General features: G+C 46.3%; 2 protein-coding genes and 1 long non-coding RNA gene across 9 annotated transcripts; all 3 read right to left on the bottom strand.

The window, feature by feature from the left end:
- Positions 1 to 4,329: 4,329 nt before the first annotated feature.
- Positions 4,330 to 8,854, bottom strand: LOC123047053 (putative lysozyme-like protein). 2 transcript variants are annotated; one of them, XR_006422770.1, is made up of 3 exons: positions 8,682 to 8,854; positions 6,652 to 8,441; positions 4,330 to 6,472 (listed from the first exon to the last, which is right to left on the bottom strand). XR_006422770.1 is itself a non-coding variant. In XM_044470546.1 (2 exons), exon 2 carries the CDS (start codon positions 7,849 to 7,851, stop codon positions 6,793 to 6,795), a length of 1,059 nt encoding a protein of 352 aa, XP_044326481.1. In that variant the 5' UTR covers positions 7,852 to 8,441; positions 8,682 to 8,854; the 3' UTR covers positions 4,330 to 6,792. The 2 variants fall into 2 exon arrangements, 1 of the variants encoding a protein (XP_044326481.1); XM_044470546.1 differs by having other exon boundaries at positions 4,330 to 8,441.
- Positions 8,855 to 9,067: 213 nt separating this feature from the next.
- LOC123047054 (uncharacterized) lies at positions 9,068 to 13,195 on the bottom strand. Of its 6 annotated transcripts, none has more exons than XR_006422774.1 (11): positions 12,888 to 13,195; positions 12,576 to 12,773; positions 12,376 to 12,460; positions 12,169 to 12,238; positions 11,309 to 11,379; positions 11,024 to 11,151; positions 10,205 to 10,248; positions 10,026 to 10,104; positions 9,850 to 9,926; positions 9,317 to 9,489; positions 9,068 to 9,180 (listed from the first exon to the last, which is right to left on the bottom strand). It is a non-coding gene; the product is annotated as an uncharacterized lncRNA (long non-coding RNA). The 6 variants fall into 6 exon arrangements; XR_006422776.1 differs by having other exon boundaries at positions 13,032 to 13,195; XR_006422775.1 differs by having other exon boundaries at positions 10,026 to 10,123; positions 10,205 to 10,403; positions 12,576 to 13,195.
- A 2,051-nt stretch (positions 13,196 to 15,246) lies between these two features.
- On the bottom strand, positions 15,247 to 18,228 carry LOC123042373 (sucrose transport protein SUT5). The gene is made up of 9 exons (XM_044464843.1): positions 17,895 to 18,228; positions 17,712 to 17,777; positions 17,310 to 17,408; positions 17,021 to 17,204; positions 16,823 to 16,925; positions 16,474 to 16,732; positions 15,983 to 16,357; positions 15,767 to 15,883; positions 15,247 to 15,675 (listed from the first exon to the last, which is right to left on the bottom strand). Exons 1-9 carry the CDS (start codon positions 18,111 to 18,113, stop codon positions 15,505 to 15,507), a joined length of 1,593 nt encoding a protein of 530 aa, XP_044320778.1. The 5' UTR covers positions 18,114 to 18,228; the 3' UTR covers positions 15,247 to 15,504.
- Between the last annotated feature and the right edge of the window lie 9,109 nt (positions 18,229 to 27,337).

Here is a 27,337-nt window from a genome sequence, read left to right as displayed (position 1 = left end):
CAAGATGGTCACGCCGATCATCTTGGGAGCCATCGACGTGGTCGTGGTAGCACTTTTGGCTCTCTCATCTCCGTGGTCTCGTGTGTCGGTGTGTGGTAGTAGTAGTATGGCTGTGTGAGATGTGCTCCATCGTCCTGGTCCTTGGTCTTTATATAGGCCCGAGCAGAACAGGGCTTCAGAGTTCCGGCTCCATCTTGCATGTCTCCGTTTACAGCAACTCTAGCAGACCCCGCAAAACGTCCGGCCCACAAAAATTCCGACAAGTATGCAGGCTAGGCCTAATTTTCCGGCCAGACCAGAGCCCGCATACTCGCCCGGCCCGCAAAAACTTCTGCCGCAGCCCACAAACCGTATGCACTGAGCAGTATAACTACGGTTCCGCGACCCTTTTACGGGTCCAAACCCTATCCCTCTGTCGCCGCGAGCCACCTGATTCCCCTCCCCTCCTCCGCAATTTCTCGCCGCCGGCGACCACCCACCCCGCCTCCAACCGCCATGTGGGGCCGAATGTGGAGCTTCGGACGCGGCTCTGGCAGCAGATCCGGCTGTGATCGCGACCCGGAGCGCGAGCGGCAGGTCCGGGCGGACGGCGTGAGGAAGCGCGGCGCCCGGAGGTGGACCAACCGCGGGATGTCGCCGCCGCCGAGCTTCAGCCGCCGCGAGACGGAGGAGTACGACCGCCGTAGCGCGTCTTTCTCCTCCGCGAGATCTTCCTACGCCGGATCCTCCTCGTCCTCCAGCGCGGGCTTCCTCCCCGTGAAGAGGGAGTGGTCGGACGACGAGGAGGAGGAGGAGAAGCCGCCGGCGCCGTTCGCCTTTGTTCCGGTGAAGGAGGAGCCCGAGGAGCCCGCTCCGCTCGGCCGCCGCGAAGTCATCGGGCCCGAGGACTACGTCGCAGACGTCGACGCCGTCGCCGCCGCCATCGCTGAACGGAGCGCCTGCGCCACGCCGAGGAGCTTGAAGCCCTCCAGTGGCAGCAGGCGATCGCCGCCAACGTCGCCGCCAACGACAAGGCAGAGGAGTGGCGCCGCATCCGAGCGGAGCAGGCGGCGAAGTACATCGACCTTGTCAGCTACGGCCTCCACGGCATCGTCCATTTTGCCGCGACCTCGCCGTCGTCAGATCTGACCCCCTCTACTACTAGTTAACGTAGCATTTAGTATGATCTATGTGTGTATGAATTATGTAGTATGTGATGTACGAACTATGTGTGTGCAATTTTTCCCGCGAAAGCGTTTTTTCAAATTATGTAGGTTTAGATGCAATATCTGATCTGCCGCGCATGTTTTCGACCCGCAAACGAGATGTTCGTGAAACCGCAAACAAGATTTACGGGTCGAATTTTAGCGGGGTATGCTAGAGTTGCTCTTAGGAGGGAAACCTAACCGTCTAGCTTTGGCAGGTCACATGGCCTTTGTTTTTCTCGTTGCAGGGGAAGCATATGCTGCCGATGTCTTAGTCTGGTGCCTGCCTCTTGATATGTACTAGATCGGCAACGCGCCTTGACGTGAGGGTGCCTGTCCTAACCTTTTGTCAAGCAGGTAATGCTAAATCAGTAAGAAGCACGCCCTGAAGTATGTAATCAATGCACGGTTCAACACCAAAAGCAATGCAAATATTTAACCTCGTGAACTTTCCAATCAAAGTACATATCACAGAGTACAATTGATTTGAGGCACATCAAGCTCGGCACAAAGGAATAGGCCAAGTAATGTTTAATAGATGAGGCTTAACACATAGGGCAGCAAAACAGTACAAAATATTGAAAACGAAGCATTTACACACGAGGCTAGTGACAATCATATAGCAGTCCTTCGCCAAGAATGGTTGAAATTCCTCGTTGCTCAAAGAAAAGGTCGCTCAAAGAAAAGTTGAGTAGCATTGACGTGAAAGTGAAGAAAAAAACATTATTCCTGGAGAAGATATCTCAACATTTTTACAACAATAGACATCTACAGTGACCAAAAAGGAACTATCAAGAAAGCAAGATTAGTAAACTGACATCAAGTAACATATTCCTGGAAACATTTAGCAAGATTAGTAAACTGACATTCTGTAGACCAAGGAAACATACATGTCTTTGACCAACCTAATTTAAAGGAGAATTTCTTTCAACCTTTGACCAACCTATAGTTATTGTCACTCTTCCATCCACACCTTATAAAAATGAATAGAGGAGTAAAATAACAAAACATGGTGCTTTAGTTAATGCAACAAAATATGAACCCTAACAAACATGAAGGCATAGGATGATGGTTAAGAAAGTCAATAGCAAATAAGTAGTGACAAAGTAGGTCACCTCACTTAATCTACCTTCTGCAATATACAATACAATCAAAACTTCTTTGTTTCATGTAAAGACCAGTACCAAGTTTGGGTGTTAGTGAAATAGTTAATGGAAAGACCAATGTTGGGGTTTGTAATGTTTCAAATAGATACTCTACATAGTAGGTGACAGATGCAAATCCAATACTTTGTTACGAGACACTCTTGATTGTTGATCGGATGTTTTCCCTTTATTAGTACATTGTACAATTTTTTTGTTGGTGAGAATAGGCAACCAATACTAACCCTGTCATACAACAGTTCAGGTCCACAGTGTTGTTAAAATCAATTCCATAGATCCATCAAAATAAAATGTTGTTCACAAACCATTCTCTTATGGAAGACCAAATTTTAGCAGTACCAAAATGATCCACGGTGCTACTGGTTTTACTAACGTGACGAAACAAAATCCACACTCTAAAAATGAATTACTAAACACCCGATTAGGTAGAGGACACATTTTCTATGGCTTAGGCAGACCAAATTAAGGAGAACTGAGAACATATTTGTTAACGTCACAGGGTGTACAATGTACAATGTTCTCAATTCTACTGACTATGAAACATATGTTCTCTACGGTCTTACAACATTATAAAAATTATCTTATCAATGACTGCATTAAGAAAGAGAACAAAGAAGTCCTAGCAAAATAGCGGATGAGAGCACATTTTAGTATCCACATGAATGAGGTACACATGATGTTGTAGAATTTGTAGAAGCGTCTCAACCCCCAACATGGGAGCCCGCGTGGTATATATTGATTGAGGCGAGGCCGGCTCTCGCAGAGGCATACAAGTTTCGGTTGTTAATAACCAGATAGATTACATGGAGAGATAAGGAGAATATCAAGTTAAATGATAACTATGCTAACAACTAGAGATCTCCTAACTACTCCAAAGCCTTGGCTGCCAAGCAATGCTGCGCCGTGACACATGTTGGCACATGTATGTTTAACACTCCCCCATAATCACAACTAGCATAAGTTGAGATTACGTTTGAACTCTTCAAAACCTTTGAGTGGTAATGCCTTTGTGAACCCATCTGCAAGCTGATTTTTGGAAGGTATAAACCTGATCTCAAGCTGTTTATTGGCAACACGTTCTCGTACAAAATGAAAGTCTATTTCAATGTGCTTTGTCCTGGCATGAAAAACTGGATTAGCAGATAAATATGTAGCACCAAGATTGTCACACCACAAACAAGGAGGCTGAATCTGAGTCACTCCAAGTTCTCTGAGCATAGACTGAACCCAAATAATTTCCGCCGTTGCATTTGCTAATGCTTTATACTCTGCTTCTGTACTTGACCTGGAAACAGTAGCTTGTTTTCTTGCACACCATGATATCAAGTTAGGTCCATAAAAGATAGCAAAACCACCTGTTGACCTTCTGTCATCCAAACAACCAGCCCAGTCAGCATCTGAGAAGGCGCTGACACGTGTGGAAGATGACTTGCTGAATGTAAGACCCAAGTGTATAGTGCTTCTTATGTACCTGAGAATTCGTTTTGCAGCTGTCCAGTGAGCTGTGGTAGGTGCGTGAAGATACTGACACACCTTATTGACTGCAAAAGAGATGTCAGGTCGAGTAAGAGTCAAGTACTGAAGTCCACCAACTAGACTCCTGTAACCCGTAATATCCTCTTGGTGCAGAGGCTGTCCTTCTGTCAAGGATAAAGGTTCTGAACTAGACAAAGGTGTTGGTGAAGATTTACAATTCTGCATGCCAATTCTACTTAGCAGTTCAGTAGCATACTTTGCCTGAGATAGATGAATACCATTACTATGTTTCTTGACCTCAATGCCCAAGAAGAAATGCAGGTCTCCCAAGTCCTTGAGTGCAAACTCAGAGCCTAGATCCTTAAGTAATGCTGTCACAGCTCCATCAGAAGAGCTAGTGACAATTATGTCATCAACATATATTAAAACAAATATGGATGTTTTGTGCTTGTTATAAATGAACAAGGAGGTGTCAGATTTTGATGGAACAAAGCCAAGTGACTGAAGTTTCATACTTAACCGTGAATACCATGCCCTGGGTGCCTGCTTCAACCCATACAAGGCCTTATCAAGCTTGCAGACATAGGATGGTGCATCTTTATCTTCAAACCCAGGAGGCTGTTTCATGTACACTTCCTCTTCCAGAACACCATGAAGAAACGCGTTCTGAACATCTAGCTGCCTCAGACTCCAACCCCTGGACACAGCTATTGATAACACAAGACGGATTGTTGCAGCTTTAACAACAGGACTGAACGTGTCCTCATAATCTATTCCATACCTTTGCTTGAAGCCCTTGGCTACAAGTCTTGCCTTGTATCTGTCTATGGTACCATCAGACTTCTTCTTGATTCGATAGACCCACTTACAATCAATCAGATTTCTGCCTGGTCGAGGAGGCACTAGGTGCCATGTTTTATTTTTACGCAACGCCGTGATTTCATCTTCCATGGCCGCCTTCCACCTAGGATCACCAAGTGCTATCATTAAACTGTTGGGTTCACCAGTTGTGCAGGACATACCAATTTTTGAGAAATTTTTGTAATTTAACCGAGTGGTGATTCCCTTCTGTAGCCTGGTGCGCGGCGTCACAGGAGGAACCACAGGAGATGGAGCCGCAGGAGATCCACCGGTCGAATCTGCCTCAGGTGCTGGCGACTCAGATCCCGAGGGGGATTGTGTCGCGCCTGTGGGCGACCGCCTCGGTGATGAAGCGGCGGGCCCTGGCGTAGTGGCGGGCCCTGGCGAAGCCGGCGCGGACCAACCAGGTGAGGCGGGATCGGGCGCGCGAGAATCTGTCCGCCACGCGTCGTCAGGCGGTTGGTGCGGGGCAACGCCGTCGTTGTCCTGATCACACGCCCGCTCGAGGCACTCGGGCCCCGAGGCGCGACCAGGTGCTGTGCGCCCGGATCCCGGAGAGGATATTGGGGCGGATCCTCCTCGATGTGCGTTCATGTCGCCAGTCAGGGGGCACATGAAATCACGCCTATTTGAGCTGCAATTTCCTTCTTCTTCTGAATTCAAATCTGCAGCAGTAATCTCAGGCATAATATGATGATTAGAGGCAAGTTGGTTAGTACTATTATTCTCTCCCCCATGATCAACGCCGGTCAAGGTAGAGGGCAACAGAAGAATTTCTTTGCGAAGCAAAGCGCCAGCATTTGGATGGAGTTTAGCAAAAGGAAACACCGTTTCATCAAAGACAACATCTCGGGAGATATACACGCGTCCCGTGGCTACATCAAGACACTTGACACCTTTATGTTGTGCACTGTAGCCTATGAAGACACATTGTGTTGATCGAAACATAAGTTTCCTATTATTATAGGGACGAAGGTTGGGCCAACATGCGCAACCAAACACACGAAGATGAGAATACTCGGGCTTGATATGAAGTAGACGTTCAGTGGGTGTCTCAAAGTTGATGACACGGCTAGGTAAAATATTTATGAGGTGCACCGCGGTGAGGAACGCCTCATCCCAGAACTTGAGTGGCATGGATGCTCCGGCAAGGAGGGAAAGACCAACATCGACAATGTGTCTATGCTTGCGCTCCGCTGAACCATTTTGTTGGTGAGCGTGAGGGCAAGAAACATGATGAGAAATCCCTATCCGTTGGAAAAAGGAGTTAAGTTTCTCGTATTCCCCTCCCCAATCTGATTGCATGGCAAGTATTTTGCAATTGAATTGTCGTTCGACAAGAGCTTGAAAGTTAAGAAAGACTTGGAAAACATCGGAGCATTTCTTAAGGAGGTATATCCATGTATACTTGCTAAAGTCATCGATGAAACTCACGTAATAGGTGTGCCGACCGACAGAGGAGGGGGCCGGTCCCCATACATCAGAAAACACAAGTTGCAAGGGTTTTGTTGAAACACTATTGGAAATAGGATATGGCAACTGGTGGCTTTTTGCTCTTTGGCAAGAGTCACAAATAGTTTCATGATCATGCTCGTCAACAAATGCGAGCTTATTTTTGCTAAGAATTTGATAAACAACGGAAAAAGATGGGTGGCCTAAACGATTATGCCATCGTTCTGAGGACACCTTGAAAGCTCCATATGCTTGCTTATTGAACTTGGAAATTGTGGGGATCAACGGATAGAGACCTTGCACACATCTACCGCGATAAAGCACCCTCCTCGTGACCTGATCCTTGATCAAAAAGAAGAAGGGATGAAACTCTATGAAGACACCATTGTCAAGAGTAATACGATGAACTGACAGAAGATTTTTTGATGCATTAGGAATATGCAGAACATCATCTACACGAATATCACGATGTGGGGTTTGAATAATAGACTTGCCAACATGACTTATCATCATACCTGGACCGTTTTCAGCAGTGTGGACTTGATCTTGGCCTTGGTACTTCTCGTGCATGGTCATCTTCTCAAGCTCAGAGGTGATGTTCTCATTTGAGCCAGAGTCAAGATACCAGTTTGAGTCCACTCCGTATGAGGCATCTGCTACGGTTGCAACACGCCTCCTTCTGGAATTGTCCTCTGCATAGCACCACTTGCATTCTTTTGCGATATGGTTAGTTTTTTTACAGATTTGGCATTTGTTTTCATACTCCTCGTACCCCATGAAGCGAGCGCCTTGATTGTTGTTGTAGTAGTGGCGAGGGGGGCCGTTGTTGTTGTAGTAGCCCCCGCCGCCACCGCCACGGTGGCCACTGCTGTTGCCGTGGTTGTTGTAGCCGCCGCCACCTCCATGTTGTAAGCGCCGCCGCCAGCGCCAGGATAGCCGCCGCTAGGGTTTTGGCCACCGCCGCCAGGATAACCCCCGCCACGGCCGCCGTTCTTCTGGTTCCGATAGCCGCCTTTGCCTCCGCCCGAGCGACCTCTGGAGGCTGTGTTGGCCGATGACTTGAAGCCACCGGCGCCATTGAACATCTCAACGCGCTGATCGAAGTTTGCCACCATGGAGAAGAGCGCGTCGACGGTGATGGGCTCGGTGCGGACGTCGAGTGCAGAGATGATCGGTTGATACTCCATGTCAAGCCCGGCGACGATGAAGGAGATGAGCTCTCCCTCCCCAAGCGGCTTGCCCGCCGCCGCAAGCTCGTCAGAGAGGGCGCGCATCTGCCCGAAGTAGGTGGAAGCAGATTGAGATCCCTTCTGGGCATTCGTGAGGGCAGATCTGATGTTGTTCACGCGAGACAGGGAGACTGCAGAGAACATGTTTGCTAATGCCGTCCAGATTGCATGAGATGATTCAAGCGAAGCCACTTGGACCAACACCTCCTTGGACAGATTACGAAGGAGATATGCTACGATTTGCTGATCTTGAACTAACCAGGGATTATGGGCAGGATTGGGAACTACCTGTTCCTTACCATCTTTATCTTTGCTAGTGATTGTTTTGGGAGGCTCCTTTATGGTTTGATCTATGTAGCCAAACAGGCCGGCGCCCAGTATCTGGGATCGCGCCTGGGCTCGCCAGAGAACGTAGTTCGTCCGGCTGAGAGGTTCTGATGTGTTGTAGTTGAGGCCAGAGGAGGTGATTGCGGTGGAGGAGGACATGGCTGCGGCGTGATGGGTTGAGGATGAAGAGGATGGAGAAGGATGAGCTAGATGCTATGGAAGAGGCCTGCTCTGTATACCATGTAGAATTTGTAGAAGCGTCTCAACCCCCAACATGGGAGCCCGCGTGGTATATATTGATTGAGGCGAGGCCGGCTCTCGCAGAGGCATACAAGTTTCAGTTGTTAACAACCAGATAGATTACATGGAGAGATAAGGAGAATATCAAGTTAAATGATAACTATGCTAACAACTAGAGATCTCCTAACTACTCCAAAGCCTTGGCTGCCAAGCAATGCTGCGCCGTGACACATGTTGGCACATGTATGTTTAACAGCCGGTCCTTGTACCACCTAACTATCATTTTAACTACAAGCTTTGGATCTTCAGTTGGATAAATCACAAGGCTTTGGTTTCACTTAGATTTGAAAACTTTGGGCCTTCAGACAACAAATGTACCAGCAATCAAATGTACCTTCTGCTGACCTGGGCGTCAAGGTTGGGGGTGACGGTGACCTCGCCGTCGGGGTTGACGCTGCCAGCAACCTTGGGGTCGGGGTAGGGGCTTCCGGCGATCTGGCCATCACGTCCTAGTGCAGTAAAGAGTAACATGTTTTCAATATTGTAACAAGCATCAACAAAAGAAGTGCACCTATATGTAGAACAAGCACATCTGTTGCTAGCTCTCGTCTCACATCACATCTTAACCCATTCATGTACAAAGACTAACAATCAATCATGGCAAGAATCTGAACCCTTTGGCTAACAAGTTGAATAAAATAGAGAAGTAATGGATAGAGGAGAAGAGGACATTAGAGGGGAGTTCATACCTGCAGAGGCGGATCTCAGGTTAGCGTGGGTGGCACTCTGGGGAGGCGCATGATCCGGCAAGCCGCGTGGGCTCAGGGGCGGCTGGCAGAGCAGTGTGCCGCCGCCGGGCAGGCCGGAGGGGTGGCAGCTCAAATCGTAAAGAACTGCATGCCTTTTATTTGCTTCATATGAACTGAATTTCAAGGCAAGAGCAACAATCAGAAGGGTTTTAACCAATATATCTGGAAGACATAGAACATAACAAAGAGGTAAAAAAAGCAAGAGCTCCAAAAACTAAGTAACTTGACCCAAGAAGCATGATAGCAGGGCACATCAAATCAATCAGCAGAAGGGCATAAAGGAGTGGAAGATAGAAATTAGGGGGAGGCAGAGCAGGTCACCATGCCTCTGAGGCAAGAGAAGCATTGGGCCATTCTTGGCCAAGTTCAGATATGCAATGTAGGAGTACGAACAGGAAGATTAGTTCGTATGCACCACCGCTATACATCTTCAAAGGCACTGCACGGCAAAAGAAAATTGATGCACTAACTAAAATAAATAATAAATAAAGATTCATTTGAGATTAGCGATATCAGACTGTATAGAGAAGCTAACTTTTAGCAACTGAAAATTATGAGCAAGACAGATTATATACCAGAATAAACATAGCCTCAGTTATGGAGTTCAGTTAACTGAGTTCAAGCAGATGCCATCGTTATAGGTGAAGCGCAGCCTGGTCCTGCTGTTCCTCTTCCTGATGCTGTAGGGCGGCAGAATTTCCCCTCTATTGAACACCTCCACGTACATTGCGCCCCTGGCCACGAGAAGCTACAATAATAGTCCAGGGAGGGAGGAGATATATCAATAAGCATAATGACAAATGCCAATAGATTTGATACAATTGTACTGCACACTATTTCTGAATGCCACAAATTTATTGCCTGAGTCAAATCTATAGTACCATTGTATCAATTCAAGGCAATAAAGTCAAATCTACTGGCAAGTACATGCAAGGGCCCTAAGCACTCCAAAGGATGGTGCACATCAGGCGAGGGCCCAAAGCACTCCATGATTTGATACAAGGTAAAATGATAACTGAGGACAAATGAAGTAGAACAATCAGTACACAAGAAAGCAAGGAAATAGTAACATGCACATCAAAGCAAGGTAAACAGATAAGATAAATACCTAACAGAAGGGATTACTTCTTCCTGCCTTTCTTGCCCGCACTCACTGGGGCAATAACATGAACAAATGGTTCAAACCTGAAAACCATGGACACAAGGGGGAAAATCATATCAGGCAAAAAACATGGGTAAATTTTCAGTGGAAGCGATGCCGACTGGCAGAATAACAGTAATCACCTCTTTGCATCAGCTCGTCTTTCTCGACGATGTTCTTTTGGACGATCTTCTCACTAACCGAATCTGCCGTCTCGTCGGCCTGTAATGGGAAGTATGACCTTGAAAATGGGAAGTAATGTGATCACAGAGGCATGGCGACCAAGTCTATAGAGCATAGGAAAAGAGGAAACTGAATTTACCTCAGGTAACATGCCAACTGAAGCCGATGGTTTAGAACTATTCCCTGCAAGATTGCTGGATGCGTAAGTGGAGTTGTTGGAGTCATGATGATATCACCTTCTTCAATACATTCCATGAAGTTGTTGATATTATTTCTAGCAGCTCAGCGTATATTCATATGCATCACATGACAATAACAGGACAAAAGAAACATTCACCCTGAATAAATCATATCAGAAAGCAACATTCATCATGTAATACTGCAATAAGCATCACTAAAAAGATAGAATGGAAGTACATAAATATATACATGCATAATAACCTACTCCCTCCGTTCCTAAATATAAGAATTTTTAGAGATTTCAATATAGACTACATACGGAGCAAAATGAGTGAATCTACACTCTAAAATATGTCTATATACATCCATATGTAGTCCATATTGGAATATCTAAAAGGGCTTACATTTAGAAACGGAGGAAGTATTATAAACCAAGTTGATGCTAGCAGGCTATCCGTTGGTTTACATCATTCATGAAAACAGATCACCAATATTTCCAATTTGAGAGAACAATAGCTTTATCACCAATGCATTGTGTAATGCTTCTACCATACCAATGACCATAGCCAATGACTAATACGCAAATCCCCAAGCAATGCTATACACATCACTCTTGGTAGCTGCCTCACAGGAAATAGTAAAGTTTATGTAAAACAGGAAGATTTTATATATATATAAATCTGGAGCATTTGATCTTGTGTATTAAGTTAAATGATCGAATATACCATATGAAGAAGAATCAGTCATAGGATGATGATAGATCAGTGTGTTGTGTTACCTTCTGTCAAAGGTAATATCACACCACAAGCATGGATTGCTTCATGCAACTGAAACTCTAGGTCTTTTTCTTGCGACTGTAGTTCTCTGAAAAGACCACCACTGTTTATTTCTTGTGGCAGCAGTTCTCTGAAAATACCCATTATTATACAAAGAATTAGACATTTTAACATATACAAAGTCTAATAAGCATTCTAGTGGCCACATCACTATTACATGAACAGATACAAAAGCTAATCAACACACTAAAGAGCACATCGCCATTACATAATGTATATGACGATACCTTTGTCATTGCTGATGTGTATAGGGTCGCTGATCCTTGGCCCCTTCCATGATGTAGTTGTGGTTGGATCCCTAAACAGAGTGAGAGTACATTAATACAAATACTTTATCTATATAAATAAAGCTCAATGTCATTGCCTATTATCGTTTGTGTATGTGGTTACTATTAGATGGAAGAGTGTGATCAGGGTGAATTTAAAGACAATGGTCCAGAACAAATTCAAGAGTTACATGCACACAACCCTATAACGACCAAGTCTGAAATTGCCATCGCTTTCGATGAGAACCCTCTCGTAGTCAAGGGTATGTGTGCATTTATTTTATACAATTGACGTCTACTACCGTAGATTTGCATACACCTCGCGTACACTATGAATGTTATTTTACCAACGCCTTAAAAAAATCACCACACCCGATCCATCATGCAAGCCCTTTTCAAATGTGTCTTAGGCAAAAGCTTCTACGTTCGACAAACTATAAAGAAAAGAAACCACAAGATCTATCATGAACATGCTTTCATAACATATACTCCCTCCGTAAACAAAATATAACCCGCACAACGACTATTGGTTGACATACCGTTTTCGAGGATACGTCAACATCACGAAAATGCCATCTCGATCCAGTAAAAAACAAGATCGCGATAAGAGAAAAGAACACAAACCGATAATCAGTATTGCTACATTTTATTTATCTACTTATTATATTATAATGCATTTTCCTCTTCCTTAACTATCCTACATGGGTTATGCGACTGTGGTGGTTCTGTAGGACAGGAACACGAAACGGGCACAAGGAAACATCCATCCAGAGAGATTATTCAAATTATTGCTACTGTAAAGGGGAGTGAGCGAGGCATACCTGTGGTCACCATGTTTTGGGCATGAGCTAGCGAGTGACCCAGTAAATCCAACACCCCTGACTTGTAGACCTGCGAGTATTCTCACCCAATTAATTAAATTTAGAGCAAACACAGATGACATTATGTGCAAACTGTAAGCTCGTGTGCAGAATGATCCATAGATCCAGCGATATGAAGTTAGAGAAGACACACACAGAGCCACAGACCTGGTCCATAAAGCTTTAGGGCACGGTTGAACATAGCCAGTGACATGTCCTCTACGACCTGCTTGCTTGTGAACTGCAGGGGCAACTGGAAACCAAAAGCATGGTCAGTTAGTCAGTCTGATGAGTGCCTAGGGTGTGTCAAACGTGATGGCTCCAAAGTCCAAAGGAGTTCGAGTTCGAGAGTATGTGGGTGCGTTTACCTTGCCGAGTAGCTGTGCCATGGAGGCCCTGGAGTAGGGCACGACGACCTCGAGGAGCTGCCAGAAGCGCGAGGCATGGACAGGAGCCAACCGAGCAATGACGGCTTGGGCTCGAGATGAGTGGATGGCCTCCACGACGACGTGGACTCAGGTCTTCATCGCGACGAGCGGCTGCATCTTGGGTAGGAAGAACGCGACCTTGAGGAGGGGAGCAGTGGTGGCGTCAGGCTCAGCCAGGAGAGAGAGAGGAACGGGGCGGGGGATGGGAAGGAAGTAGTGGCGTCAGGCTCCGCGAACTCTAGGAATGCGAACCAGAGCAGCGCGGCCGCCTCGGCCTCCGTGAGCGCGAGCAGGCATCCATCCGTCGAGGGAACCGCGCCGACGAGCTCCTGGTCGCCGGGCTGCACGGCCGCCGCCGCGGCCCCCTCCGGCCGGCGGCGTAGGTGGAGCGCGAACCAGAGCAGCGCGGCCGCCTCGGCCTCCGTGAGCGTGAGCAGGCATCCCGGTCGAGCTCCCGGCGGCGAAGGAGATGGCGGCGGCTGGGTAGGGAGGCGAGCGGGGTAGGGTTTGGAAGGATGAGGTGGGAGCAAGAGGGGATGGGCGGCAGGAGTGGGGGAGGAAGCGGCGCCTAGGTCATCTTCGGGGGGCGCTGTGATTTATACCCTTGTGTGCGAAACGACGATTCCACCCCCGCCCAAACCGCCGAATTGCCCACCTTTGCCATCTGTAAAAATATCCGACGGCTTACGGCGATTGATGAAATATCCAACGGACGATGTTACTCGGAGCCGCGATCGAACGGTCAGCAGCGACTGGTAAAACAGATCCGACGGCCGAGAGTGCCTAATCGCTGTGAGAGCCCGGGAGTGACTGTCATTCTTATTTCAATATCCGACGGCTTACATCGATTGATGAAATATCCAACGAACGATGTCACTCGGGGCCGCAATCGAACGGTCAGCAGCGACTGGTAAAACAGATCCAACGGCCGAGAGTGCCTGATCGCTGTGAGAGCCCGGGAGTGACTGCCATTCTTATTTCTGGATGATGTCTCTTTGGTTGATTCGTCCAGACTACTTTTGTGTAGACATAGGTGATGTTATATAAACAGATTTAGGAAAATGAGGTGTGTTCAGTGTGCAAAAAAGATGGAGCTAATTAGGTGTGTTCAGTGTGTCTGAAAATTTTCTTCGCGATAGTCACTTTTTCTAGTTCATCCCGCCGGAGAAGAGGCAACCCCACTATACTATTTATCTTTGAGAGAAATGCATATTCCATCCCTCAACTCTAGCCCTAGTCTAATATACACCCCCCAACTTCAATACCGTCTAGTTTACACCCCCAACTCTCAAAACCGGCCAGAATTCAACCCTCGCCTTCCCATTGACCGTTTTTGACCCAGTTGATCAGTTTTGACCTATTGACTTGCTGAACAGTAACTAAAAAAATCAAAAAATATTTTTGTTTTTTCAATGGGTGGAAAGTAAATTCAACAAACAGTTTTGATTTTTACCGGGTGAATAGTAAATTCAAAAAAATCAGAACTATTTTTGCATGGACGATTTTCAGTGCGTGATGTTCGCGCCGATTTTCAGCTTGTTTGAGTGGTCTCTCAAAAAAAAGAATTTGGCCCGAACAGTACACGTACTGTTAACTGTTTCACATACGTCACATTTTTTCTTTTTTGCTGAGAGCCACTCCGATGTCCGAACAAGCTGGAAACTGGAACGTTCATCACACACTCAAACATCGTCCATGCAAAAATAATTCAGATTTTTTTTCTGAATCTACTGTTCACCAGACAAAAAATCAATCTTTTTTAAAAAAATATTTGTTTTTTACTTTTTGAATTTACTGTTCACCCAGTGAAAAAAACGATTTTTTCAATTTTTTATACCTTTTGAGTTTACTGTTCACCTAGTCAACTGGTCAAAACCGGTCAACAGGGAGGGGAGGGTTGAATTATAGCTGGTTTTGAGAGTTGGGGGGGGGGGGGTGTAAACTAGACGGTATTGGAGTTGGGAGGTGTATAATAGACTAGGGCTAGAGTTGAGGGGTGTAATATGCACTTCTCTCTCTATCTTTAGAGATGGGGGTGCAGAGGATCGCCGGAGTTGTTGACCTTGCTATGTAAATGCCTCTTGTAGTGCGGCTTGACGCGGATGATGGGGCGTTGTATCCTTGGTGTGGCGTCCTCGGGAGGTCTTTTCAGTGCTAGACCGCCTAGCCTGTCTGACCTTTGTACTCTTCCCTTCTTTCTAATAAAATTCGGCCAACGACCGTTCGAGAGGATCGCCGGAGTTCTTCGCTGGTGCGGCGGGGCTTAGAGGGATGATCGGGGCAGCGGCCAGCAACGATGATGAAGGGAGACTGAGGGGAGGGCGGGGCGGCGAGGCAGGCGGTTAGGGTTGGGTCAAAGGGGGGCTGCATGATTAGGGAAGAAGATGAACAATGAAGCGGCTGGGAGTAGCAGTGACTGAAGCAAATTTATTTTCAGGCACATGGGGTAGACGGTCCCAAAAAAGAGAGAAGACTTTTTCTTGCAGTCAACTCTTTTTGAGAATTTTTCTTGGAGTCAAAGAGGAAGGTGGTTTTGTTCTTTCTTTTTCCTCGCTTTCTCTCTAATTATTTAGCTGGTATTAGCTGGGGCAAGTTGGAAGAGGAAACAAAATATAATAATGTCTGGAGATTACTCTCCATGACGGGCAATTAATATATTAAATCGGTACAGATTACCAATGTTCACATCACTTAAATTTTTTCAAGAGGTTCCCAGAACAGCTAAAACATTGCGACCAGGGAACGAGTGAACAAACGGCGGTGGAAATGAAAACAGAAAAATCTCCTCAGCTCACATATATATCAACATCAGCTAGCTAGAGAACAACTAGTTTGCAGCGGCCCTCCGCTCTCAAGATTTATCGCCATATCAGTGCCCTCCGCCCATGACGGCGGCGTTGGAATTGCCCCTTGTTTTGGGCAGCAGGATGAGCGCCAGGATGGCGCAGATGAACGCGAAGGCGCCGCCCACGCCGAACGCCGGCGTGTTGTCCTTCCCGAAGGCCTTGTCGAGCGGGCCGGCGGTGAGCGCGATGATCAGCTGCATAGAGGGCAATGGAAAGAAACAGGTTAAAAGTCAGGCCCCAATTAACAAACAGCCTGACGAGTTGCCATGCTAATAGATTGAAAACCTGTGGCACGACGATGGCAATGTTGAGGACACCAATGGCGAGGCCTTGGCCTTGGCCATCATCCTCCTCCGCGGCAACGACTTCAGAAGCAACAGCCCAGGGCACACTGAACAGTACCTGCACGAACAGCATTTTGAAAAAGAAGAGTCAGTGGGCATGCAAATTAAATCAGATCAAGCAGATGAGCAGCAGGAGCCATGGTGCGCGTGGACTCACGGCCTGCGGGATTCCGATGAGCGCGAAGAGCGTGAGCGCGATGGCCTTGAGCTTGGGGTCAGGCCCGGTGAGGTTGGCGGTCAGGGCCGCGTTGTACCCCTTGGTGGAGATCAAGCCGACGACAACCATGGCCGTCATGATGCCGAACACCATGAAGTTGCTGATGGACCAGACGACCTTGGACGTGAGCTTGCGGCAGAGCTTGGGGATGAGGAAGGAGGTGGCCCCGAGGGTGATGGAGCCGAGGAGCAGGCCGATGGCGCCCTCGCGGACGCCGGCGTCGTAGACGGACGCCTTGGGCCCCTGCGGCACGCCGTGGTAGATCTCCCGGCCCATCCAGTCGGTGTCGTACTGGAAGAAGGGGAACCAGGCGAGCTGAAGAAACAAAATAGAGCGGCAGGACAATGTCAGTCAGATCAATTGGTGTTGGACCGGCGGGTGCATAGCATGACGTGAGGACGATCGGCGTGCAGTGTAGCTACAGCACGTACCCAGGTAATGCCCGTGACGGCGAGCAGTTTGAACATGGGAGGGGGAAGGTTCTTCAAGCTCTTGAAGAGGTCGCCGAAGGCGGAGATGCAGCCGTGGCCGGACGAGGCCTGGAAGTCGGCCTTGTCGAGCTGCTTCTCGCCCGCGAGGTACAGGGTGACCGTCATGCTGATGATAATGAGGAGCACAGCGGTGAGGAAGGCGCCCTTGAGGTTTGCGCAAGCGTCGCAGCACGCGTGAGTTTTCAGCCAAGGGAACCACCTGCAACCAACGGGGCGTCAGTCCGTCCACACCACACGGTATGCATTACGTAGATGATGCCCGGGAAGAGAGAAGAAGAAAATAACTTACTCGTGCCATTTCCCGTTGGCACCGGCCGTGTAGCCGAGGACGTTGCCAATGGCCATCCACAGGCAGAAGACTGCCTGCCCGACGTTGGGGCCATGGTTCCCGGCTGCAACGAAATCGATCGAGTTCCAGTGAGTATATATGACAAGCAATAAACATCAACAAGGAAGGAAGGAAGGCTGAGCTGAGTTGAAACATCACCGGAAAGATCGGCCATCATGGCACGAGCCGGCCCCTGGACGGTGTTGTTGGCGAAGTCGAGGAACCAGAAGCCAACAATGTAGATGGCGGCGGCGGCCCATCGAGGGCCCGTGCTCACGCTGCAGTGCTCCTTGGTGTCCCCGAGCGCGCGTCCGATGTCCGCAGAGAAGCCGATGAGCAGCACCTGTAGGTTGGTTTGGGCCAATCAGCACAATTAATCGACGGCGTCAGCACAAGACTGGTTGACAAAACTTGAAGAAGGAACGGGATGATTAATTTGGTGACTTACCGAGACGCAGATTATGATGCATCCGACGAGGATGAAGGGCCGCCTCCGGCCCATCCTGGCCGTGCACCGGTCGCTGTAGTAGCCGACGATGGGTTGCACCTGCCCATGGCGAACCGATTAGCAAATTAATTATTTATTAATGCCTTTTTTAGCCCTATTTCCTTTTTAGTGCATCGGGCCGGGTTTGGTAGCCGGCCGGGAATAATGGACAGACATGAAAACGATCGATCCATTTCCCTTTTACTACGTGAATACAGCAGATTTGCGTGGTAGTTTCAGGTTCTCAAGATTCCGTGCCTTAACAACAAATTCTCTTTCTTTTTTTCACCCAACTTTGAAAAGGAAACGGAGGCAAGAAAAGGAAATTAGTGATGATGGGGATGAAATCGCAAGAAAACTCACCACAAATCCAGCGATGGGACCGCAGATCCACGTCAGGGAAACGTACTGGTGGGGAATCCCAAGTGTCTGCGACCCAAAGATGAACACGAGATATCAGAGAAAAACAATCACCGCAGGAAGAACACTGGTGAAAAAAAGTAGTACGAGACAAAGGGGAGGAGCTCAGCAAGAGGAAGCCAGTACCTGGGAGTAGGGCGAGAGGAGGGACAGCTGCAGCGCCCAGCCGTACTGGATCCCGCCGGAGACCATGCAGGCCATGAACAGCCGGAGGAGTCCCCAAAGCTTCTTGTTGCCATCGACATTGTCGCCGTCGCCGCCGCCCTCGATCTGGCGGACCTTCTCCAAGGACGCGGCCAGCTCGACCATGCTGGCCTCCTTGGCGTCACTCCGGCCGTCCTCCATGGCCGAGGCGCGAGAACTGCTAGCTCTACGGGAAGACAAGTGGGCGTTGGGTGGCGAGGAGGAGCAGGGGGCGAGAGACGGAGATGGATGGGACGGACGAGCAAAGCCCGAGGTTGAAGAGGGGTTTTAAAGAGGACGCGGCGCAAATCCCTTGCGCGTGGGTTAATGGCGGGTGGCCCACGCGCAGTGGCACGCGCGGATGGCACCGTCCGTGTGGTTTTTATCTGCTCGGAGGTTTTGGCTAACGTTTCTATATCTTACCATTTTATTTGTTTCTTGTTGAAGGAGTACATATTGGGAGGTTGGACGGTGGGTATATATGGAAGCCAATTATGGTCATTGACTATGGTGTTGTATGTATGACTTGTTGGCCTTATCCGCTCGTTTGTCCCCACCGTCCATGATAATTGCACTGGTTGTAGACAGATATGATTTATCGTTGATACATCAATATCTTTTTTACCACTGGCTTAGTTGTGTCTTTGCCACCGGACAATTGAGTTCACCAACTCTTAGCGACATGACTTTACATGGTGAGTGAGGGTACGCTGTATGTGGAAAACTAATTATGATCGTCGACTATGGTGTTGTATGTATGAGTTGGCCTTATATCCGCTCATTTGTCGCAACCATCCATAATAATTATACCGGTTGAAGATAGGTGTGGTTTTTCATTAATATGTTAATATTTTCTTAGCATTTGCTAGTTGTCTTTGCCACCGGGTAACTGTATCATTTGTCCGCTCATTTGTCCTCACCGTCCATGATAATTGCACCCGTTGGAGACAGATGTGATTTATCATTAATATATTAATATATTTTTCCACTGAGTTAGCTTTGTCTTTGCCACCGGACAACTGGGTCCATCAACTCTTAGCGACATGAGTTTACATGGTGAGTGAGGGTACGTATGCTATATGTAAAAAGCTAATTTATGATCATTGACTATGGTGTCCTATGTATGAGTTGGCTTTGTATTCGCTCATTTGTCGCAAACCGTCCATAATAATTATACCGGTTGGAGACAGGTGTGATTTATCATTAATACATTAAATATTTTCTTACCATTGGCTTAGCTGTCTCTGCACCCATACTCGCTAACTCTTAGCAACATGACTCTACATGGCGAGTCAAGCTATTTTGCCGTCAGTATGTTCTGAATCAAAAAAAAAATGCAGTTGTACCAGGTTGTTTCTTAACGACGAAGATTTCACAAAATAAACCTTCTAGTAAAGCTCGAGAGCAAAATCAACTTTTTAGGAAGGAATTATCCTACCAAAAGATGGATTTTAGCACTAGTACAAGTTCATGCACATTTTTCAAATCCAAGTGTGGCGGGGAAGTTGCGGGCGTGCGGTTATGCTCGCCAGGGGAAGCACGAGGGTGTATTTTAGTAAAAATATTGTTGCTAATGGTATGTGGCATGTCATGTCAGTTGTATATTTATAAGTTGACCTTATTTGAAATGTTATACTCCCTCCGTTCCAAAATAGATGACCCAACTTTATATTAAATTAGTACAAAGTTGAGTCATCTATTTTGGAACGGAGGGAGTATCTATTAGAAACCAATGTGATTTAACATTGGTTCATATATTATCTGATTTTTTTGACTAGATAGATGGTGTTTTTGTTAGAAAGCAATTAACACACATCAATTAGGGAATCTCCGTGAACAAACTTGTGGTTGGACGGTGATACGCGTTCAATGGGAGGAAACGTTTTCATCGATTACGAGGCGCCTTGACTTCGCAAAATATCAAGATGATATGCCAGCCCATGTCTCTCGGGGGTGCTCATAGGGGCAGGGTATGCGTGTGTACGTTCATAGGGGTGAGTGCATGCGCGTATATATGAGCGCTTCCGTCTGTACTGTATTCAAAAGAAATATTAGGAAATCTCCACTTGTGTAACCCGACAGGCAGACATCATGTATCTTCCTTTCCTTGCATTCTAACAGAAGGGAGGAAGGAGAATAAGGGGGGCGAACCAATGACCGTTAGTGCACCTCGACAGAGGAGGCGATCCATTCTCCCCGCTTAACTGTGGCCCAACCAACCAAGGCGCGGCAAGCCCCCTCCCAGCGGTGACTCCCCCTGCTTTGACATGGCACACGGCGACGTTGATCCGGGCCGTTGATCGCACAGAGGCGATGCATGGTTGGCGATGTCGCGCGGCCCGGCTACACTCCGACACGGAGGTGACACGCACGACGCGCGGCAAAGACGACCCTAGGCACAAGACGTGCTCCCGGCAAAGGGGTCACCCTCCGGCGCGGCTTTCGGCAACAAGGCATTCCCAGACATAGGCGACGACAGAAGCACGTGACTTCCGCGGGGCAAGGCCGGCGAGCAACGTCGTGCCTATGTGGAGACAATTTTTTTACAGTAACGGAAGCTGCATGGGAGAAGAGTGAACGGGAGCCTTGACTCTTTGGATATTTTTCATTTTAGCCCTCAGGTTATATGCTAATACCTCATAAGTCCTTCAAATTTTTGTTCAACACCCAAAGTTAATAGAACTTGTAGATTAAATTTTCTGCAATAGATTGATTGTTTGCTTAGAGAAGGCCATCGAGCGATGCTTACTCCGAAGTCAGGAATAATCTTTATGAAGCCATGAAGCCATGCAGACAACAGGAAATGCGACATCAGTTTCATGACTACATAATTTGCCAAAGTGGTGTTCGAACATGAGTTTCATGAGGCAAATGATATTGCCCAGCAAAGTTCAATGAAGCTAGTTCCTTCGATTGAAGTTCCGCCCCCTCAGTTGTATCTATTTTAGTTAATGAGTTAACGATTTATACCAATGAAGAAAGAGATACGTTTTGATGGTAATAAAAAAGAACTTTGCAGATTAACCTTCCGGCTTATGACATTTTATACAGGAGCAGACAGACTCATGCACTTTGCAGTTTAACCCAAAGTTTGGTATTTTCAGCACTATTAACCATCCCGTTATTCTTGTTATCGTTGATCGAAATGGTGGATAAGCAGATTGGGTGGAGTGGCTCGATGGGATCAAGTCTAGCGGTTCTAAAGGGGTTCACCTTAAGGATCCACCTCCACTATTATTTGGATGAGCCGGCCAAAAGGTTTTCAAATCCCATGCAAAGGCACCCGCAATCTCCTAAAGCACCATCGATCGGGCTACGCCAAATGGTCATACAGGATACGACCAAAGCCAGAAAAATTGACATCAGTTGGATCTAAAAAAAGAATAAAAGGAACAAAAAGACAGATATGGTCTCACCCACTAGTTTGGGGTGTCCCATTTTCAGTCAGTGCTAGTTTTTTCTTTTCTGATTAGCTTTTAGCTATGCATTTTTTATTCATATGTGTTCTGACAGTAATTTAGTCTATATTATTGTACGGTAAGCAAATTGTGTATCAAGGAATATGTATCGGCAATTTGTAAATTGATATGTGTTGGTCGATGCCCAATCATTTTTTACAACATAATTCTGTGCATGAAGATTTCATGCAGGATAGTTTGGACATATTCAAGAAAGACTTTGCTGAGGTTTCCATTGACAACAACAAATTTCGGACCTCGGTGATGGATGTGAAGATTCACTTGACGGCTCGGGATCTCTAATTTGTTGTGATCAACAGAGGGTGGTGATGATACCTGGAGCGCAAAGGGAATGGACATTCATCAAAATTCCATGACTTTGAGTCTATCGAAGCATACAGCTATGTTGTGCACCAAGGCAACTTGATGTTAAAATTCTTCAATAGTGCAGTTTTAGATGCGGATCTCGTCAATAAATGCTCTTCACGTTTAGTCCTACAATGAGGATTTGCCAATATCGTCGGTAGTAAAGAGAAGTGTAAATAGGACGAGAAGCGGAATAGGAATGGAACTCAAAAGGGCAATAATCGTTTCAAGAGAAATGACAAGGATAGCAACTTTGAAGGTTGCTATATGTGTGGTTGTACGGCTCATGTTGCGGGGAAATGCGATATTTCCATGCATTTGATGGATTTGTACATGCATCAATTAGCTAAGGGCAAAAGGCTCATGGGAACGAGTGTACAGCTTACTTCACTAGACCGAGCGTTGATTTTCCAATTACTAAAAATTGCCAAGGCGTTTCCTTGTGTGCTTATGTAATTTCTCCAAAAGGGTTTTATTTAACAGAAACTTAGAAATGGGATGGGTGGATAAGTTGGATAACACAACATTCAGTGAGATAGTTCTTCCCCTCATAGAAACAAAACATTCCCTTTTCAGGCATCAAACCTTTCAGATATTTAGCTCCCAGCCCAATCCACATATCTTAAGGGAAAAGCTTACAGTCATCCGGCGGATCGTAGTGGCCGCGTCCGCCACCTCCGCTGCATGACACGCGTCCAAATGAAGGCTTGCATGTTGTCCTTTATCGAACACGCTTTCGAAACAGAGGCTATGTTTCAGAAACAAATGTGGTGTTGCAATTGTTTTCGACGGGTCTAGTTTTGCAACAAAGCGAAGCCCACAAATATTTCTGCAACATGACATATGTTACAAATATTTTCCGCAACACAACTTCTATTACAAATATTTTTACAATAGTATATCTGTGTTGCAAATATTTCCGCAGCATCACCTATGATCTTTGTTGCAGAAAATATTTCTATAACAAACTCTGTTGTAAATAAAATTCTATAGATATTTCCGCAACACGATCTTTGTTACGGAAAATATTATATAACAAACTCTGTTGCAAAAAAAATCTACAGACGTTTCTGCAACAAAGACTGAAAAAGTTAAAATGCCCGTTAGACATTTGATGACATTGGTGTGAGGGGGATTTTTTTTGTTTGTGCAACAGGCCTCTTGTTGCCAAGGGAACGAGCGCACAACACTACGTATGTTGCAACGCGGCAAGAGCAAAGGTTTTTTTCTATAACAGAAATCTTGTTTTTGAAACACATGCCTTTTTTCAGAAAAAAAAATGTTCGGCAGGAGCGCAACACAAGCTTTGTTGCAAAGGTTGATGCACGCTCAATGAAAGAAGATCAGACGGTTGGCTTGCTCACGATCCTACGGCTACTAAGGCGGCGGACATTTTCTAAATATCACCCGGCAGACGCGTAGTTGCCCCCATATCTTAAGGAGTACTCCCTCCTTCCCAAAATATAAGGCGGGCTTGACTTTTTACGGTCTTTGATGCACGACTTTGACCACTAATATATATCAATGTATATGGATTGAACATGTATAAATGGCATCATCGTATTTGTCTTGCAGAACAATTTTATTTCATATGTATGTATACTAATTTTATAGACATAGAATATATAAAAATCGTAGTCAAAGTTATGTAACGAAGACCAGAAAAGTCAAACCGCGCCTTACATTTTGGGAAGGAGGGAGTACTAATAAGGAAGTGGTTTATTTACAGCCAAACAAATCAGCATACCACTTCATCACCTCATCGTGGGAACCATGGTTCACTTCTTACGAAAGTTAATTTTAAGGCTAGGCATAAGCTTAAGAATGTAACTGCTACTGCTAACTGAATAACCGTAATTTACGGGGGGTATTGTTCAGGTGAGGACGCGAGCCTGGGGTAGAAAAATGGAGTTACATCTGGAACGGACGAGAAGCTACCGACCGATGGCAGGAACGCGCAGGAGATGGTTTATGTCTGTCTAGGAAAATGAACCTTCCAAACATTGAGGTGATCTTATCCAATTTGCAAGGTCAGGAGAGATTTACCTGCGCACGTCTATCCCTGTTTCCTAGGACTAGCATTTAAATCTTTCGACGGGTCAAACTTATCCAATTAAAGATTTTCCTATCCATGAAGAAAATATTTTGGATAAGGGTAGCAGAGATTAGGCTCCTGTATAAATATACTCCTAGCATCTTCTGTTAAGTATATTAACAAATGGGGGTTAATATATAATAACTGATTTTTATTTGATACTTAAAGACATGCATGGTGTAGACACAGATACATTCCAACAATATTACAATACCATATATTTATACGTGGGAACTTGGCACATCTGATCTTACGAGTACGAAATATTTGCTCGCCTGTGGGATTCATCAAGAATGAAAGCGCTCAAGGCCGGCCTTTGGCATTTATCACCTTGTAGTATTTGAACTACTACTCAATAATTCGTGCGATCGTGATCCTCATCCACTGATGCAGCGGATCATGGTTGCCTTCCAAGTATAGCATAGGCTCGCGGAGCGGATAAGCACGTACTCCTATTTATGGTTGCCTTCCAAGTATAGCATAGCATAGGCACGCGGAGGCCGGTGGCAGCACCCCTACGGAGAGCTACACACGGCGATGGAATATTCACCCATACGGATAATCTCACCGTTCATGAGAAGCTCAGTTGAGAGTTCAAACAATCTCACCGTCCGTTCATATGCGCAGCTCAGTTGAGAGGTCAAAAGCGGAGACCTCCTCGTCAGCGTCAGACCTCCTACATGACCAGTTTTGTGTCAAATGCGAGGACACATCTGGGCCCGCCCAGTAGTGCCACCAGTGCACTGTAGCGGCCACTTTTTCCTACTCCCTCCTTCCATCTATATAGGGCCTAATGCGTTTTTCAAGACCACCTTTGACTATTGACAAGATTAATAATACATGAGATGTATGATGTGAAAATTATATAACTGGAAGCACCTTTCACATATGAATTTGACCACCTCGACTATTTTCATTTCAAATTTTAGAAAAAACACAGAAAATATATATTAAAAATCGTGACTGTTTTTTAGTTTTTTTTTGAAATTCCGAACATGTTTTGTAATTGGTATTTATTTTAGAACATGGACATTTTTTAAAGAAAATCCTGAATATTATAATATTGTGTTTTTATAACAATAATATTTTTTTAAATTTCAAACAGTATTCAGAAACACAAATAATTTTGAAAATCTTTAATATTTATGAAAATTCTTTTAAAAAACAGAACAATATTGGAAGAGGTAAAAATCTAGATTGAGGATTATATCCTCCACATACACATGGCTAGAGGAGATGACCTCCACGCCATAAAATACTTACCCCTCAAGCTCAAAGGGCCAGCCCGGCATTGACTTAAAAGCCTTCCCGAAAACACCATCGGAAGTTGGGAAGAGCTCGAGGATGCTTTTCGGGCAAATTTTTAAGGGACCTATGTCCGACCTCCGGATGCAGACGATCTAAGTCATATAACTCAACAACCCGGAGAGTCAGCCCGGAAACTCTGGAACAGATTTCTTACTAAAAAGAACCAGATAGTCGACTGTTCGGACGCCAAAGCCTTAGCAACTTTCAAACATAGTGTTCGAGACGAATGGCTCGCCAGACACATCGGCCAAGAAAAAGCCAAGAACAATGGCCGCATTAACAAGCCTCATGACCCGCTTTTGCGCAGGAGAGAATAGCTGGTTGGCAAGAAGCAGTACCAGCGACCCAAGTACATCAGAAGTTAGGGATGGAAACGGGAAACCGCGACGTAGCAAGGACCAGCGCCGGACCAAGGGAAACAGCCCAAAGAGCACGGCAGTCAACACCGGATTCAAAAGCTCTTGGCAGAATCAGAAAAAGCTGCCCCTCAAGGATAACTAGGACGAGCTATCTAACCTAAACAAAATCTTGAACAAAATATGCCAAATCCACAGTACTCCCAGGAAGCCTACAAACCATACCCACAGAGATTGTTGGGTCTTCAAGCAATCCGGCAAACTCAATGTCGAACACAAGGGGCTCGACATACCAAGCGAGGACGATGACGAACCCCACAAGCAGAGCACCAGAGAACAAAACAAGTTCCCACAAGAAGACAAAACAGTAAACTCACTTCACGTGACAAAAGGGAAAAACAGAGTGGCGCCTATAGAGATACGCGCCATACGGCCTATCCCAGAGGAGTCTAGCCACTGGTTGTTAAAACCAATCACCTTCGACCATCAGGATTACTCTAGAAGTATCTGGAATGTAGGCTGGACTGCCTTGATATTACATCTGATAATTGACGGACTCCACTTTACACAAGTCCTAATGGACGGCGGCAGTGGTCTAAACCTGCTATATCAGGACATAATCTGCAAAATGGGGATAAACCCAACAAAAATTGCCATGGCAACACTTCCTTTCAAGGGGTAGCGCCAGGCCCAGATATCCATTGTACGGGTTCTCTCCTGTTAGAAGTTATGTTCGGCTCCCCCGACAACTTCCGCCGCGAAAAGCTAACCTTCCACATCGCCCCATTTAGAAGTAGCTATCAAGCACTACTGGGACGCGAAGCTTTCGCCCGCTTTAAAGCAATACCGCATTATGCATCCCTTACTCTTAAAATGCCCGGTCCGCGAGGCATCATCTCATTAAAGGGAAATATCGAGTGTTCCTCGAGTGTGGAAGACTGTGCGGCTTCCTTGACAGCCACACACTAAACCGGTTTCACTAATCAAAGCACCTAAACAGGTCGTTCAGACCCCGGACATGGCTAGACGAGTCCGGCGTAAACATACAAGGGCTTACTAGCTGCATACCCCCGCACAAGGGGCTTTGCACGTGTACAACAAGAGACAACAAAGCTCAATTCCACCCATTTTCTGAATTATATTTTGTTTATTTAATATAACATAGATTTTCGCACGATCTTTTTCAACTAAGTTCCTCTCTTTTACAGATGAACACCGTGCTACACCCGTCCAGGATACGGCACAAGGGAGACACAGGCGCAGACGTGCAGTAGGGACCCGTTCCAAGGATTCTTTTCAGATTAAGACCCTGCGTAAACCTTTTTCACTGTCTCTTGTTGATACACATTCCTCGGTTTCTCGTTATAACCGAGGAGGAGGCTGGCGTCTTGGCATGTGGCCACGTCAGAATTTTGCGCGTACCTGGACACCAGGAGCTTCTTACTAAGGGCGTTGTTTAGCCCGTTTTCATAAAGACCGAATACCTTAAGGAGTGTTCGGCGTCGCGAGTTTGGCCTTATATGCATCAGCTCCGAATCATGTCTTTGGTCAAATGTTGGGTTTGCCCGGCTCATGTGTTTTGCAGCCTTACGTTCCGCTCTATCGGCTAAGGCGGCACCAGGAGAACTACTGCGATTGTGCCCCGGTTCAGCCAGGCGAGCACCTCAGTAGAGAAAGCCGAAAACTGACTGTCATGATATAGCGTGAGAATGGTCAACCACTCGATGACCAGCTGGAATCTTTAGGATTCCTCCGCATTAACAAAGGGCCGTTTCCCGGCCAGGCACACACGCGCCCCGAATT

Source organism: Triticum aestivum, chromosome 2B (assembly GCF_018294505.1).
Source record: "Triticum aestivum cultivar Chinese Spring chromosome 2B, IWGSC CS RefSeq v2.1, whole genome shotgun sequence".
In the NCBI taxonomy this organism is placed as follows: Eukaryota; Viridiplantae; Streptophyta; class Magnoliopsida; order Poales; family Poaceae; genus Triticum; species Triticum aestivum.
The sequence above is the reverse complement of the archived record's forward strand: the minus strand, read 5'-3'. Positions and strand labels throughout refer to the sequence as shown.